This window comes from Bos indicus x Bos taurus, chromosome 23 (genome assembly GCF_003369695.1).
Source record: "Bos indicus x Bos taurus breed Angus x Brahman F1 hybrid chromosome 23, Bos_hybrid_MaternalHap_v2.0, whole genome shotgun sequence".
Lineage (NCBI taxonomy): Eukaryota > Metazoa > Chordata > Mammalia > Artiodactyla > Bovidae > Bos > Bos indicus x Bos taurus.
In genome coordinates this window covers 12,372,536-12,389,734 of record NC_040098.1, presented here as the reverse complement: position 1 = coordinate 12,389,734, position 17,199 = coordinate 12,372,536, and the positions used below count along the sequence as shown (strand labels likewise).

Here is a 17,199-nt window from a genome sequence, read left to right as displayed (position 1 = left end):
TGGATAATCGGGGGCCTACCAGGAGGAGGCTGAGTGAGGCAGAAACTGGACTGGGAACAGCCGGCTCCTGGCCCCTGCACTGTCAGAGAACGAACCTTCTAGGACAGGGTGAAAATGCTTTGAAACTCTGAAGGGAAAGCTAGAATGAAATGTCCTTTTTTCTTTCTCTATCATATGGAGGGTCTGTGTTCAGAAAAATGAGAGTAGTAAAGTAGAAAATCATTCCGATCCACCACCTGTAATTAGGATCCCACACGAAGCTTGTTCACAGAAGCAAAAAGGGAAAGTGGCCACGTGTGAGGCACAGATTTCAGAGCTGGAGCAAACCTTTAGAGCCTCTTGGTTCTCCTGGTTCTCGGGCAGGTTAGTAGGGCTGATTTCAGAGATGAGGTAGCTGAGAGGCAAAGAAGGTGTGACCCTGAGTGACACCACCTGTGACTAAATGCTGCACTTCCTACCTGCCCCCGACCTTCAGACACGATACTGATTGTAAACAGACCAGTGAAAGAACCCAGATGCCCACATTTCATTCAACACTCAGACATTTCCCAGAGTACTGCCCTCTCATACCAGAAACAGCAGCAACCAAATCAGATGATGTCACAAGTTTCAATCTGGAACATTAACTCACTGTAAGGACTGCTCACAGTCGTCCCTCAGTATTGACAGGGGATTGGTTTCAGGTCCCCCCACAGACACCAGAATCTGCAGGTGCTTGAGTCCTTTACATAAAGTGGCGGTGTACAGCCGGCCCTCTGTATCGCAGAGTCAACAGACACAGAGGGCTGACTGCACTCAGACTCCACCCGACCCTGTAAGAGGCAGGCTCAAGCTTCCTGGTGGCAACTGGCCTCTACACGTCGACGAGCATGGAGAGGCTCTACACACATCCAACCCTCACCCTTACCTGCTCTCAGGTCCCCAGAATGCCCAGAACCTAGCACCATGGGGAAAGGGAGCACATCCATGTATTCCTGGTGTGTAGCACTGTGCCCGGCACAACGCAGGGGCTGGATAAACACATGTTTAATCAGCGCAGCAGGGAGGCCTATGCACTAACTTGTGTCCTCACCTCCCTGCTCCCTTGGCCTATGCAGGCCACACCTGCTGATCTGGTCAGGAATGCCCCTCCTCCACTGCTGCAAGCCTTGCACTCCTCCACCTGGAGTGAAGAGCAGGCTCTGCAGAGTCGGGAGCTGGGACTCCGGGCCTGAAGCCCTAGAGATAACTGCTTACTAGGGCACTCCTGGGACCACAGGAAGCACTGTGGAACCCTAGCTGAAGAGCTCAAAACAAAACATATCTCATCACAGAATGCATCTCCATCACCCAGCAGGAACACTCTCCTAGCATTGTGCAAATGGCAATTTCTGAGCCACTGAAGCTGAAGCCTATTTAGCACTATGAATTCAGAAGCAAAATCTTGTTCTCACCCCATAAGAGTCCCTTGGATTTGTAAACATGCGATCGAACACAAAATCCATGTTAGCCATCTTCATTGCTGCCCTGCAACAAAGCGAGACAGAAAAGCATACTCAGTACCAGACAGATGGGAGAGCTGAGGCTCAAATGGGAACATCGACCAGTGTGCATCGGGGGAGGGGAGGGGAGGGAAATGCCAGCAAACCTGTTGAGGAAGAAGACTCCTCGGATCATTTCGTAGGGATTGGCCCGGGTCCGAGCTCGCCGCATCTCCTCCCCATCCAGAACATCAAACACACTCTGCCCGGAGAGAATCAGAACCACAAGGTGAGCAGCATCACCCTCAGGATGGAGCTTGAGGAGCCGGATTCACAGCCCTCTGAAAAGCTAGGCCTCTGCTGCATCCCAGCTCTGAAATGACCAGATGTGTGACCCCAGACAGGCAGCTCGATCACTCTCCCTCTCAACTACCTCACTTGTAAAATGGCACAAAATAGAAGGGAAGCAAGCACGTGCCTGCCACATGGTAAGTGGTATTAATCCTTCTGGCACTGCTAACCCTCGCTGCAAGCCTGCTTCTCCACTCCAGCAGCAACTCGGCAGGGACCAGAGTTTTGCTATGAAGGGTGTACCCAGAAAGAGGGTAGGCAAACCAAGATCAGGCTTTTCTGAGGGCACCTACCTCCCAGCAAGGAACCCTTCTCTTTCTTCTAATTCTCTCTGGAAAAAGAAAGCCCCACTTTACCTGAGGATATTTCCAACTCTCTACCTGCCAGAAAAATAAGCTCCGTGAGGCTCGTCTCAGGCCTTGCTTCTCCTCCCACTCATTTTCTCCTCAGTTTCCCTGGCTCACCCTGCCCCAGGCAATGCACCTCCTGACCAAAGTCAGGTCAGGTCAGAAGATGTCAAGGGGAGAGTAACACCGACTATCTCTTTTAACTCTAACAACACGGAGTATTTTTTTCTTCCCAATTTAAAGATAAGGAAACTCAAACTCAGAAAAGCTAAAGCAAATGGTCCAAGGTCACTCAGCAAAGAAAAAAAAGCCGCAAAATTAGGATTTGAATTCAGCTCTGATACTGAACAATGATTCCAAAACTTCCACTACGCCAGCCCCCCTTCAGGGTTACGATGAACCCACCCACTGAAATTAAGTGGTTCCCTCCCTGGCTACTGACCACAGGGACAGAACAACACTGCAGGGCAGGGGAGTCACCAGGAAAAAGGATGCTCACAGAAACACGCCAAACTGACATCTGCTCTCCAGGAAAAAAATCTTAGCTAAATTTCAGGTTCCCCACAACCGACTCAAAAGAATAAGAAAAACCCAGCACAGCCCCTCACACAAAATCTTCAGCGCCAGCTCTAGCCATGAGGCCTTACCTTACACTTCAACACACTGCGAAGCAGGCCTTCCCCACAAAACTCTGTTTCATCTTCAATAATCATCTTTCTCTACAGGAAGAAGAAAACAATCCATAATGACCACATGTGACTGCATTTGGGGGGAATCTAGGGTTCTGAGTGAGCAGAGCAAAAGGGGGCTTGAGTCCCTGCCAGAGAACATCAACCCCTGAGGGACGGGAAAGAGAAAAGCCTAAATCCCCCTGGCTCGGCTCCAGACGGCTGCGAGAAGGAGCAGCCCCCTGGGGGCTCCCACGAAAGCACCATATGGATACAAGACTTGTGAATGCTGAGGCTGAGAAAAGCAAACAGGGAGGAGACACCCAAGCTGTCTGTCCCTAGAGTGTGGCGGGGCAGAAGGATGGGGGATATCTGGGAACACCCAAAATGACAGAGGCTGTCCTTTAGCCAGGAAGCCTCTTGCTCCTTGGTGAGTATGAAGGCAGGACCTCAGGCACTGACTTGGCAGCGTCACAGAAAACAAGGGCGTGGGAGCCTCATGGGGATGTTGAGTTCAGCGTCATGTACGAGTGAGGCTGCCTCTAAATCAGCGGTGCTCAAACTCGGTATTCTCAGGTTTTACGCTCTTTAAGATCACTGAGGATCCTAAACAGCTTTTGTTTCTGTGGGAGATAGACGTGTATATGTGTGTGTGTGTGTATTTATATACCTTATTATTAGAAATTAAAACAGAGATGTTTAAATATTTAGTAAGAAATATTTACACACTCAGTCGTGTCCGACTCTTTGCGACCCCATGGACTGTAGCCTACCAGGCTCCTCCCTCCATGGGATTCTCCAGGCAAGAGTACTGGAGTGGGTTGCCATTTCCTTCTCCAGGGGATCTTCCCAACCCAGGGATTGAACCCGGGTCTCCGACATTCCAGGCAGATGCTTTAACCTCTGAGCCACCAGGGAAGCCCAAGTTTAAAATGTTATATTAATATCAATAAATGTGTACGGAAACTATATTCCGGAAAAAAATGATTGGGAAGAGTGGCACTGTTTTCCCTGTTTGCAAAGCTCAGCACCCAGCTTACACAAGGCAGAGAGTCTCCTGCCCACATGTGCATTCAGCATGTGCTATCACGTGTCATAGCTTCTGGAAGACTTCTCAGGACACTTGCAAGAGAATGAGAATGAAAAAGGCAAATAACTGTTCAGAATTATGAAAATAACTGACCTTGTAGACCCTCTGAAAGGGTCATGGAGATCCCTCAAGTCCCTATACTTTGAGAACTGCTCTCTGGAACATGCTGATCTGGTAAAACTATATACTTAATTCTTACAATTTTTCAGAAAGAGAATAAACAAATTCCTTTTGTAACAGCTCTCTCATTCCTTTCTGAGGACAGGGGTAGTCTTTTTTATCTACCTGGAACAGTGCCCAGTAGTGACCAGAATATACACAGGTGTATAATAAGCTACTCTAAAAAGCAGCCAAGAGGAAGACAGAAGTTATGCATTTTGTGCTGCCTTGCAAGGTAAATGACTAGGAGGGAAAAAGCCCAGCATGCCACATCTTCCAGGGGCATATCCGTGAAGCTCTTGACACCCTCTTGACGTAGCTTTATTCCTGCTAGAAAGCTCAAATTCACACTTTTCTTAAACTGTGAGTATACAGATACACACACCTGATTTGAGGAGGAGAAATGTCAGAAGTGTCAAGAATTCAGAGTACATTTTCCGCAACTCCTACCTTCCCCACAACCATCCAATCGCTCATTTCCTGAGTGTCAGGAATTTCAGTGGTACATTCTGGGAACCATGACACCTGCTCACAGGCACTGGGCTACAAACAAAAGAGAGGCAAGTAAGTCAGGTAAGGCAGACCCTCAGGGCCAAGCCCCAGCTCACCAGGGCTTTCCCCAAAACGATCAAGAGGGGCTCAGAGTGAGAAGTGTCCAGGAAACTGAGGCCAACGGCAGTGTCAGACCTAAAAACAGAGCCAGACTTCTGAAGTTCAGCTTCTAAAGGCCAGGGCCAATTCTGGTTTGAATTCTAAGAAACTTCTCCAACTTTCAAAGTTTCTTTCATTTGTTCCAGTATTATTTGATGAACACCTACTGTGGACTAAAAGCTCAGTACACAGAGGTAAAAAGACATAGTCTTTAACTCAGGTGGCCTATAGTCAGAGCAGTGGGGACAGAGAGAAGAATATAAGTCTATAAGGTAATTACATCAGGAAGACAGTGCAATAAGCCTCACTTACTGATGCCTTTTATTGCAAGACACAGTAGAAACTGGCTTCTCTAGTGCTGCTTCCTCTTAATTTTTCAGTCACTTTCCTTACCAAGCTAAAACTGTGGTTTTCATCCTGGCCACACTAAGATTATCTGTAGACCTTTTAAAAAGTACTGATGCCTGGGCCCCACCCTCAGAATATATGATTCTGTTGGTCTCAGAGGGATTGGGTATAAGGACATTTTTTTAGAGGTCGCCAGGTGATTCTAATGTGCATCCAGAACTAAGTTCACAGGGCTGAGGAGACAACGATTATAAAACCTAACTAGGTGGCTAACCTGCATTGGCAGCTCCACATTTTCCCTCCAAGCAAGTGTGGAGAAGAGATTCAGCATTGCGAATTGAAGCAATGAGATTAAAGGTAATATTACATGCTCTGAAAGGCATAAAATGGTATCTCAATGCAAGGTCTTGAGGGCAAGCCAACTACCATCAACAGAGAAAAAGTTTAAAAGAAAAATTACTGAAAACTTTGTCAATGAATCTAGCAGTGAATCATGGCTTCTCCTCCTGGTCAAATCCAGTCCCTTTAGGTATAAAAGTTGTGAATTATAACCTGTAAAAAGAAGCCCATACACAATATGGATGCTCCTTTGGAGAGGAACAGCAGATTCAACCTCCCCCGGAAGTGTGAACATCACAGCTACCTACAAAGTGAGCTCTGTCTAAAGCTCCACACCTTACACTCCGTATTCCTGGACAGCGGTGCCACTGGAGCATTCTCCATGCGGTGACTCCAGGAGTCGGATGTTCACCTCAGGCCGCCCAGACCAACTACCTTAAAGGGGTGGGGCTTCCCTGATGCTCCGGTGGTTAAGACGCTGTGCTTCCACTGTAGGGGGCACAGGTTCAATTCCTAGTTGGGAAACTAAGATCCCACATGAGCTGGCATGGTCAAAAATAAGCAAACAATTAAATTTTAAAACAAAAACAAAAAACAACCACAACCACACACACACAAAAAGAAGTGGCCACCAACAAATAGTTGAGGCCAACTCTTAACCAAAAGATTATCTTTAAGGAAAAAAAGTGAATTATGGTAAATGGTGATTAAGTCAGTCTTGCCTCAAAAAAATTATTCATGGAATTCCCTGGTGGTCTAGTGGTTAAGACTTGGAGCTTTCATTGGCATAGCCAGGGTTTAATCCCCAGTCAGGGAACTAAGATCTCACAAGCTATGTGACAAGGCCAAAAAACCCCCTTTTTCTTCAACAGCCTGTCTCTATTAAAAACAGATTTTATGAGCCAATTTCAGATTCCAAGTTTAGCAAAGTTCTAATTCTGCCCCATTGAGAGGGTAGGGACTTTTCACTCACTTTAGATAAATGAGGACATGGAAAGTACCAAGGAATTTGGAGGTAGAAACCTACATCTAGCCCCAATTATAAATATTTGCCTATTTTGCATTGTTGAGTCTCCGTACAACTACAAGGCAACACAGCAGGACCACTCTCAGAATCCAGCAACTCCTGGTTTGTTAGCGTCTTACTCTGACACTTTATTAGGCTTTTATCATGCACAGGTTCACAGAACTTCTTTGCTGAACTGGAACATCAGGGAGACAAATAAAATATCAATTTTACAGAGTTCAGAGCAACATCTGAAGCTCAACTTACACCAACTGTATAGGCTAGGCATTTGTGTTTTACCTTCTCTAGTTTCAACTCTATAATGGTAACATTTTACCATTATTTTTAGGTACTTTTATTATACCCACTTCAAATCCTCTGTGGACTAAGGTAGGGCATAAGTAAATGAATAAAAATAAAATCTCAACATTATCTATGCCATCAAAAGGGAATCTCTTTAGATATTCAGGATTAAAACAAACTCACACCCAAGGAGATAAGCAGAATAAACCCACAAGAGAAAAGCTATTTGGCATAAACAAACACCTATTTAATATCAGGATATCATAAACCTGAGGAGGTGCAAGGACCTTGGCGGGCACCTGATCTTTTACTCACACAGTAGGAGAGTGGCCCTCATTTGGCTCACATGAATCCTTTCAGCAGAGGGCGCTCACTACCTCCTTAGGCATGTTCATCACTGGTGAAAAGCTGTTATCTATTTATACAAGTTCTTTGTGAGAGACACACTCTGCCTTTCTGTATCTTCTACCCACTGGTCTTAGACCCAGTCTTATATGAAGCAACAGGAAACAAATCCATATCCCACCGTATCTCCCCCAGGCTCCTCTTTTCCATTTTGGACACCCCCATATCTTCCATGTAAGTAGTTCCAATCCCCACCAACCACCCTGATCATACTGCCTCTGGGGACTTCTGGTTTGTTAATACGGTTTCATAAAGACATAAATGGCCTTCCATCTCCTCGCTACACAGGTACCTCTGGCTCATCTCGCCAGTTCACATTCAGCTCTTGGTCAAAGCCTTGCAGTGTCAGACCCAAGCCTCGTCGACCTTTCTGATTAGAGGCCTCAACGATGTCCTTCCGACCCTGGCTGTATTTACCCAATCCTTCACCTTCCTTGAAGCCCATCTTGGCCTGAAAAAGAGAAGTAAATGGTGCATTTATATGAGCAAACAGAAGTGGAGCACTTACATAAATAAGACATTTATTCAGTCTTTCTACTGTGTCAGACACTGTATTAAATTGAGAAATACAAACGAGTAAGGCCTAAAGTTTTCCTTCTAGCCTAATAACTGCAATTTGATTGTGAGCCCCGTGGCTGTCTATTCTGGAGGTGAAAGTCTAGGGCAACCAGAAGTTGGATAAATGAGAAGGACCTCATAGCTGTAATTAAAGGCACCAAGAGTACATAATGAATCTCACTGGACATTTGCACAACTACCCTTCCAGCTAATTTGTCTGATTAAGTGAGAAGTAAATCTAGAGCAGAGCTGATAAAGAGAACATAATTTAAAATGGAACTGCTTCCAGCGGCAACTTCTAAACCTTACCCTTAACCAGTCAAATGGCCTTACTAAGGAAGGACAATGAGGGCTTGTAGGAGCCCACTTAATCAAGAGATTAATTGAAAAATCACTTCATGTAAAACTGAGGTACGGAAGGTACTGTAAGACTGGACAGAAACATCTTTTTAAATGTCACAACTAACTAAAAAGCTTACACTAACCTCTAGAGTCCTGGGCCCAGTTACATATCCCTAAAACCAGAGACCCCAAACCCACATACCTTTGTCTAATAAAAGAACTCCAACCTAAAGACCTGTTTCCTCTAGAGGCCTGTATTTCCTGTGGAAGGGGCACTGCAGGCTCAGCAGCTGGATGAAATTCCTACAGTAGCCACAAACCTTTCCCCAGGTCGGAGTCTGAGTCACCAACCCTCCCATCTCCCACTTTCCCGAAGTTTTTGGCCCCCAAATCAGAATCCTGACTACGACTTCAGAAGTGGCAGTTCTCATTCTCAAATGACTCCAACAGAAAATGGAGACGTCAACTATATTTGTGAAGCTAGACAGAAGACAAACTTGGATTTCCCTGACCTTTGCACATATACTGAAGTCTGGTAAGAGAAGTATGCAAGTCTTTTCTTCCACCTTCCTCCTGTGGTATATCAACAGGGTACCAAAGCTGGAAAGGAAAACTGGGCCCTCCTTTGGAAGTTAACACAGAAGACAGCTCTACTCCCATTTAGGAACCTGGGAGTGAGCAGGATTTTAGTCTTTTTTTTTTTTTTTTTAAGATCACTCACTAGAGCAAAAATCTCAGCATGAAGCCTCCTTATCCACCAACACACATCTGTGTGCTCACATCTGCTCATAAGAACTCACTACTAAGGAGACCAAAGGCTGCCCCAGCTCTGGACAGGAGAAGCAGGCCTGAACAGCCGCTTCCCAGGGATGATTCAATGTGATACATGTATCAGGAAGGGGTCACGCCCTCTCTACTGAACTACAGCAGCTGGGAAGCAGAGGGAAAACTTACGCCCTCGCTTTGCTGCTTCTCCTACCAACAGTTTCCCTCCTCTCATTCTGCTGGTAGAGCTTTAGAAACCCAACCCAAGTGCTGACATACCATGAGCTTCTGGGACACACTGTTATACATGGAGTAGCGGGAGGAAGTTCCCTCCACAAGAGAGTCTGCTTTGAATGCATCGTCGAAAGAGTCCGAGCTGCGTTGCTTCCCCTCAGTCTCGCTGTCAGACCCACTAAGGCTGGTAGCAGATGCTAGAAAAGAAAAAAAGAAAATGTTTTAGTGTGTTTATGGCACAATATAGCCTCTAAAAGTTCAAGTTTCATTTATACAACTAGTGTTCGGTATATGCATTGCACACACACAGTTCATTAAGTGACCCAGGTCAAATGTATTCTCTCCCTCGTCTAAACTGTGTAATCTTGGGCAAGGCCACTGAAGGCTCCTAAGGGTATCTGACACACAATGGGAGTTCAAAATCCAGTTTTCCTTTCCCATCTCTTACAAAACTGGGATGATACCTTCCTCATAGAGTTGTTTGAAGATTAAGTGAAAAAATATATTTGGGAGTGCAGTGTCAAATAAAAAATTTATTAACAATATGATTATTATTTCTGCTGCTGCTATTTATTAGTTGAACATCCCTTTCTAAACACTGATACCTGTTTTCATTTTCAACAATTCTATCATGGGGACTACTAGTTTGCGATTGTCTAACCTAGCTTTCTGTTTTCATGGCCCTTCAAACTTGTGGCTGAGAGGGGGGTGTCTACAGCACAGCCTCAAAGAGCTGGCTCACAGACTGAAAGTGGGGGAAGAGAAAGGAAGAAGTGAAGGGGGAGGTGGGGACAGGAAAGGAAGAGGAGGAGGAGAGAGAAGACCGGGGTCCAAGCAGCTGAACTGAGGCGGGGAATAGAGGAGCTGCAACTAAAGACTCCAGGAGGGAGCTGCCGGCCTGGGGGAGTCAAGCCATTAGCTCATTTGTTAGCAATTTTGTTGCCAAAAGACTCCAAATAAGACCCACCTCAGCAGCTACTAGAAGTGGTGGGTTACTTGTCTCCCGGCCAAAGGTGGGATAAGCCACAGTCTAGATAATCACTATAACTGCATCTTTCCTTCTCTTTGATAGATATGTGAATCTCTTAGATTTTAAGGAATTCCCTGGCAATCTAGTAGTTAGGACTCAGTGCTTTCATTGCCAGGTCCCTTAGATCCCTGGTCAGGGAACTAAGATCCAGCAAGCTGCATGGCATGGCCAAAAAAAAAGAATAAGATATCCCAACCCAATATAGTTTTATTCAAGTCGTTTCTTAGGCAAACCCACCCAAATTTGGAAATAAATTCTATCTCAAAGATCAGTTAAACAGGGGACTTCTTTGGTGGTCCAGTGGTTAAGACTCCATGCTTCCACTGCAGGGGGCGGGGGTTCGATCCCTGATCAGGGAATGCAGATCTCCCGTGGTGCACAGAGTGAGCAAAGAAAAAAAAAATCTGGTAAAACAATTTCTGCATATTACCACTGAAAATGGTATAAACCACAAGCCAGGAGGAATGCAGAACAGGAAATTACAGTGGCAGTGTTCAACCTGATCCCAAGGTTAAAGAAGCTGTACAGTGCTCAGGAGTACACAAACCTCATTAATAGGCAACTGTGTTTGTTCTTTGGTGGAATAGTAGTTAAGACTCCCTCTGCCAATGCAGGGGTCACAGGTTCAATTTCTGATCTGGGAAAATTCCAAATGGTGCCGGAAAACTAAGCCCCTTCATCCCAGAGCCTGTGCTCTGCAACGAGAGAAGCCACTGCAGGGAAAAGCCCTTGCACTGCAAGGAAGACTGGCTCCTACACGTCACAACTAGAGAAAACCTGCAAGCAGCAACGAAGATCCAGTGCAGCTCACAATAAAAATTTTTTAAAAGAATGAAGTTTTTTAGTTTCTTCAATTTATGAATATTATTCTTGCAAACATCTGGTAGTTATTAGGATATAAATGCTTGCTATTTAGACCTAAATACTAACAAACCTGTTAGGTATTTCTTTTGTTATTTTAAAGGCATAGTGAAAAAAGTTAAGGCAACACTAAGAGTGTCAAGAACCAAGAAAACTTGGGAACCTCCACTCCATGTATTGAAATGATGAGACCACCAAGAAACATTGTCAACTGGATAACAGAAGACTGAGACCATATCCATGAGCATGGCATCCTAACTTTAATGTTCTCAAAAAGGACAATAAGAATAAAATAGAATAAAATTTTTATTTCTTGTAATTACAAAAAGAGCTTTTGGAAGGCAAGATATACAAGACCAATAAAAGTGATTAGCCATACATGTGCGGTCGAGGCAGAGAGAAGATACCAAAACGATTCCTTGGAACAAGTGGGAAAAGTGAAGCCTGATTTCTATTTTTATATCACTAGAGTTTATAGTGGCTATCTTTTTATATTTCTTGATTTATGAACCATGTGAATATATTAGCTATCAAAATTTTAAATAAATGTTAAAAAAAAAACCCCTAACTTAGCAACATAGCACAATTCTTTTAAGAAAGAAAGGAGGTCCTTGAGAAGAGACGTTGACTCAAAGTCTGGCTGCTTGTGGGAAGCATTTGAGGAAAGGCACAAAAGACAGCCATTTAAAAAAAATTCTCTATACACTCAAAATGGGCTTTATACAGATATTCATAACTTGAGGATTACATTCTAATTCTAAAGCCTGTCTGCACTGATCCATCCATCTCCTTGTGAGAACACGGATTCGCAAAGGGTTGACATTCAGAGAAGAGCAAAGTCTTCCCTAGCACAAAGGCCTGACTTTCCCTTCCACAGAGCTCCAACAGCACCAGTATTCACACCATTAGCACAGCATTCATCACACTGCCTGAGAGGCAGTTGCCACATGCCACCCCACTGGACACAGTCACTCCTAGGGAGCAAAGACTGTGCCACAATTAACCTTCTATCTCTAACACTTGAACTGAGGCTTTGCATTAAAACAAATAAACTAGGTACTCACTGTAGTGAATTTAAAGAACTGACATCCAGTTGTCATCTCTGCTAAGCATCTAGTGAGTGTACAACTCCTTAGGACATTCCCTCTTACAATACCTCAAACATGTGGTGTAAGACATCCAGCCCCCAGAAATACAGGGAAGGATACATGTCATTATATATTAGGTTGGGGCAAAAGTGATTATGGTATTGGATTGTGAATTTTAAAACCATTATTAACTAGGCTCAGTTCAGTTCAGTCTCTCAGTCGTGTCCAACTCTTTGCGACCCCATGAATCGCAGCACACCAGGCCTCCCTGTCCATCACCAACTCCTGGAGTTCACCCAGACTCACGTCCATCGAGTCAGTGATGCCATCCAGCCATCTCATCCTCTGTCGTCCCCTTCTCCTCCTGCCCCCAATCCCTCCCAGCGTCAGAGTCTTTTCCAATGAGTCAACTCTTTGCATGAGGTGGCCAAAGTACTGGAGTTTCAGCTTCAGCATCATTCCTTCCAAAGAAATCCCAGGGCTGATCTCCTTCGGAATGGACTGGATGGATCTCCTTGCAGTCCACGGGACTCTCAAGAGTTCAACACCACAGTTCAACACCACAGTTCAAAAGCATCAATTCTTCGGCGCTCAGCTTTCTTCACAGTCCAACTCTCACATCCATATGTGACCACAGGAAAAACCATAGCCTTGACTAGATGAACCTTTGTTGGCAAAGTAATGTGTCTGCTTTTGAATATGCTATATAGGTTGGTCATAACTTTCCTTCCAAGGAGTAAGCGTCTTTTAATTTCATGGCTGCAGTCACCATCTGCAGACACATCTTTATTCATCAAAATACAAACTATTACAATCAACACATTTTTGCCAATAAGAAGTAAGTTGGTTTATTCCTGTAGCATAAAAATCCATGTTTGGGGTTCAACAAACTCTTGCAAAGCATTTTCTGCCTCCCACTGGTTGTGGAAGCATTTTCCCTGCAAAAAGTCATTGAGATGCTTGAAGAAGGGGTATGGTGGATGAGGCAAAACTTGGTAGCCCAATGTGTTCAACTTTTGAATCGTTGGTTGTGTGACATATGGTCAGGTGTTGTCGTGGAGAAGCACTGGGCCCCTTCTGTTGACCAATACTGATTGCAAGCGTTGCAGTTTTCAGTGCATTTCATTGATTTGCTGAGCATACTTCTCAGATATAATGGTTTCACTGGGATTCAGAAAGCTGTAGTAGATCAGATGGGCAGCAGACCACGAAACAGTGACTATGAGATTTTTTTGGATGCAGTTTGGCTTTGGGAAGTGCTTTAGAGCTTCTCAGTCCAACCACTGAGTTGGTTATCGCTGTCATATAAAATCCATTTTTCATCATACATCACAATCTGATCAAGAAATGGTTCATTGCTGTTGCATAGAATAAGAGAAGATGACACTTCAAAATGACAATTTTTTTGATTTGCTGTCAGCTCATGAGGCACTCACTCACCGAGCTTTTGTACCTTTCCAATTTGCTTCAAATACCAAATGACCATAGAATGGTGGACGCTAGGTTCTTTGACAACTTGTGTAGTTGTAAGAGGATCAGCGTTGATGACTGTTCTCAGATGTCATTATCAATTTTCAATGGCCAGCCACTATGATCCTCATCTTCAAAGCTCGTCTCCTTTGCACAACTTCTTGAACTACCACTGCACTGTACGTTCACTAGCAGTTTCTAGGCTAAATGAGTTGTTGATGTTGCAAATTGGCGCCACTGCTTTATGACTTCAAGCTCAAGAAAATGGCTCAAATTTGCTTTTCATCTAACATCATTTCCATAGTCCAAAAAGTAAAGATAAACAGAAAGTAAAAAGACATTAGCAGGAAAAAAAAAAACAAAAAAAGGCGAGAAATGTGCATTAAAATGACGTATAATATCACATTCATTAAGAATGTATTCCAGTATCAAATGGCAAATTTCAACAATACAAAAACTGCAATTACGTTTGCACCAATCTAGTATTTGTCCAAATACACAGAGTGTGCAACATCAAGAGTGAACCGTAATGTTGTATCAGCATAGGTTCATCAATTTTAACAAATACAGCACTCCAGAGACAGATGTTGCTAATGGAGGAGGCTGTACACACAGGGGCAGGGGTGTAGGAGGTCCCTTTCTACTTTCAATTTTGTTGTGAAACAAACGCTCTAAAAAAAATAAAATGAAGTCTTAAAAAAATTTTTTAAGGTTCAACAAACAATTTAAGCATGAAGATGGAAGATCTATATCCTAACAGAGAACTGTGTCCCCTTGGACTACTCTTTAGCACCCTGTACCAAGGCCAAAAAAGGACACCTTATACTGTTTAATACATCAGGCAACAACTTTGGTTCAGGACCTGTTTTTATAAACGGTCCATGTTGTATACAATGGAGTACTATCCAAAAGTATCAGTCCTACTCCCAGAGAGCTTAAAAATCCAACAGCTAAGATAAATATGCGTTTTTCAGTATATATGACGTTCTGCAAAAGAAAAACAGGTCAGCATGTGTGAAAAAATCAGAATAAACTTAAAACCAAAATTCTGGCTTCTGAGGAGGAATGTTGGCTGAGACAATCCCTGAATGAGAGGCACCAAATTGGCCTTCATCCTCTTAAGGTGACCCTCCAATTCCCTCAACAAGGAGCCGATGTGCTTACATGGGCCAATGTGGCACACATCACAGAGTGCTACTCAGAAGGACAGACCCAGAACGTTAACAATGAGTAACCATGGAAACTGAGAGGTATGGTGATATTTATTTTCTGTCTTGCCTTTCCTGCATTTTCTGTGTGAGAAATAAGAATATATTAGTTTCAAAATTAGGGTTTAAGAAAGAAAAAAAAACGATAAAGAAATAAAGTCTCATTCAATAAGCCTTGTGCAGAATTTGTTTCCAGAGTAATCTTCAGAGGACAGCAGATATGAGGGAAAAGACCTGAGTAGCTCAAGACTAAGCCTGGGCCTCTCATCGCCCATGCAGAGGAGAGATGTGCGCTCAACAGAGCTCCCACGCGCTGAAGAGCTGTGCTTCCCAAGGTGCAGCGTCTTTCTCCTCAGTTGCTCCTGACTCTAACCTGTACTGCTCAGTAGGGGGCAGCTCCCTGGGCACAGCCCTAAAGTTTCTCAGGGAAGCCCAGGGATCCTGCCACCGGACTAGCCTAGAACTTAGCATGTTACATCAGTTGTTATTTCTTTCACCAGCTATCTGAAGACTCACACATCTGTCTATACAAAGGTTAGGAAAGCTTGGAATCCTTCTCACAGGACAATGTGCCCTTGATCCAGCTCTAGGGAGCTGCCAGGCTGTTAGGTTTGCTTAAGGATCCATCAGTGGGCACCCATCAAAAATATGATTACCATTCCTGGGCATGTAGGGTTGCTGCCACCGTCAGATCCCAGAGAGAGAGAGATCTTTTGTTTTGTCTTCGTAACATTTTTGGACCAAAATGACAGAGAGAACCAAATGTGGGTGCGAGGCTCACTGGGCAAATCCTTGGTGGCTCAGGTGCAATACTCCTGGACTGGACTCTTACACAAAGATCTTTCCACTCCATTCCTCTTTCCAAGGTGTCACCAAGAGTACAGCTGTCCCGCCCAGGGTCTGAGAATGAGGCTGATGGGAGCTAAAATATCCGACTAGGCTTTTCTTTGTGAGATGGAGAAGTGTGCTGGATTAGCAGATAAGCCTTATTTCTCCATTTCACGTGCTATTTAAAGCCTGTTCTTAGCCTGACACCATTGAAGCCAAGTGCCCTGGAACAGTCTTGATGGCCACAGACTGCCACGGCCACTCTTTTCAGATGAAAAGAAGACACCTGTCTCTGCTGCAGCAAGAGCTAAAGAGAAAGTTTAGCCTCCCAAGACTGATAAGAATTAGCAAATATTGAGCAGACAATCTTATAATGAGGATATAAATTAACAGGAGTAATAAGGTTGGTCTATTAAAATCATGAGTTTCATTAAGAACTTGCCAAAGCTGGGTGGCATTCCCATTTACACCCCAGGAGCTTCCCTTCTAAAACCTACCGGAGAGCCCAGCTACTGACAGAATTGTTCACAATAGAACAGTAGGTCAAACACGTCAGGATTAAAAACGAGAGTGACCACACACAAGGCGGGGCAGTGCTGACCATGAACGGCCACGGCGAGCAGCACACAGACGCAGGAGAATAAACTACGCGCTGCAATAAACACCACATCCTGCCCAACCACTGCTGCGGAGCACACTCATTCCTGTTTAGAGACTCAATTTCTCCTTCATGCCGGACAAATGGTAACTCGTTAGAGCAATTTAAACAGATACCGATAAAGGAAGTTTTTGATTAAGGCCATGAATCTGGGCTGACAGGAAAACGACGGTGTTTCAGGGAAAAGAGCCTATTTAGGGAAGAATTAAAACCTGGTGGAGAGAAGGCACTTTCGGCTGAAGGAGCCCGGCGACTTCCAGAGCAACACGCTGTGGGAAGGCTGGGAGCCCACACGGGATGTGCAGCTGAGGAGAAAAGGAAATCGTCTCGGGGTCTAGACCAACCTATCCTGTGACAAACAACCAAAAAGAACAAAATGACTGCCATCTGCCGTTCCTTGCTTAATTTCCAAGAGTATATTTAGGCTTGAAAATGCCTTCAAACCCCTCTTAAAATACTCAAAAGAACACACGATGACCCAGTGGCCATGACAACATCCCTTTTCTTCTTTAGTCTGGTCAGATGTCAGTCTCAGACTGGCAATGCAGCTACCCTGTCAATAATGCAAAATAAACAAACTGATTAAACTAAATAGACCTATTAATGAGTCACCACATTGATCTAGCAAAGGAAGCACAAACAAGGCCCAGACAGACAGACACAGCAACTACTCATGTTTTGTTTTTCTATCTGCACTCCCTAAAGAGCATTTTTCAATCATCTATTCAACAGTGTGTCCAGGTAGCAGTGGCTGGAGAGGAAACACATCTGCTTTAATGCAGTGTGCTGAGCAGCAAAGTCACACAGAGCTCTCAGCAGATATGCAGTTTCTGGGGAGACAGAAAACTACCAGAGCACACTGTCCAGGGGATGCCTGAGAGAAGTCACCACAGAAGGAGATGACAGGGACGCAAGGCACTTAATGAAATGATCCTCTGCAGACTGGAGGAGGGGTGGCACAATCAAAGAGGTGAAGCATTTTAAGGCTCTTAGAAAAGATACCCCTGTTGCCTTCCATCAGTTCTATTCA

At 44.3% G+C, this 17,199-nt stretch overlaps 1 protein-coding gene across 1 annotated transcript in view; it reads right to left on the bottom strand.

Moving 5' to 3' along the window:
• Positions 1–17,199, bottom strand: part of CMTR1 (cap methyltransferase 1) — a 53,723-nt gene that overhangs the window by 31,560 nt on the left and 4,964 nt on the right. Inside the window, exons 3-8 of the mRNA XM_027525379.1 lie at positions 9,072–9,223; positions 7,420–7,578; positions 4,526–4,618; positions 2,806–2,877; positions 1,628–1,722; positions 1,434–1,506 (exon numbers count right to left, since the gene is read on the bottom strand). Coding sequence (XP_027381180.1) covers positions 1,434–1,506; positions 1,628–1,722; positions 2,806–2,877; positions 4,526–4,618; positions 7,420–7,578; positions 9,072–9,223 — 644 coding nt within the window. The remainder of the gene's footprint in view (positions 1–1,433; positions 1,507–1,627; positions 1,723–2,805; positions 2,878–4,525; positions 4,619–7,419; positions 7,579–9,071; positions 9,224–17,199) is intronic.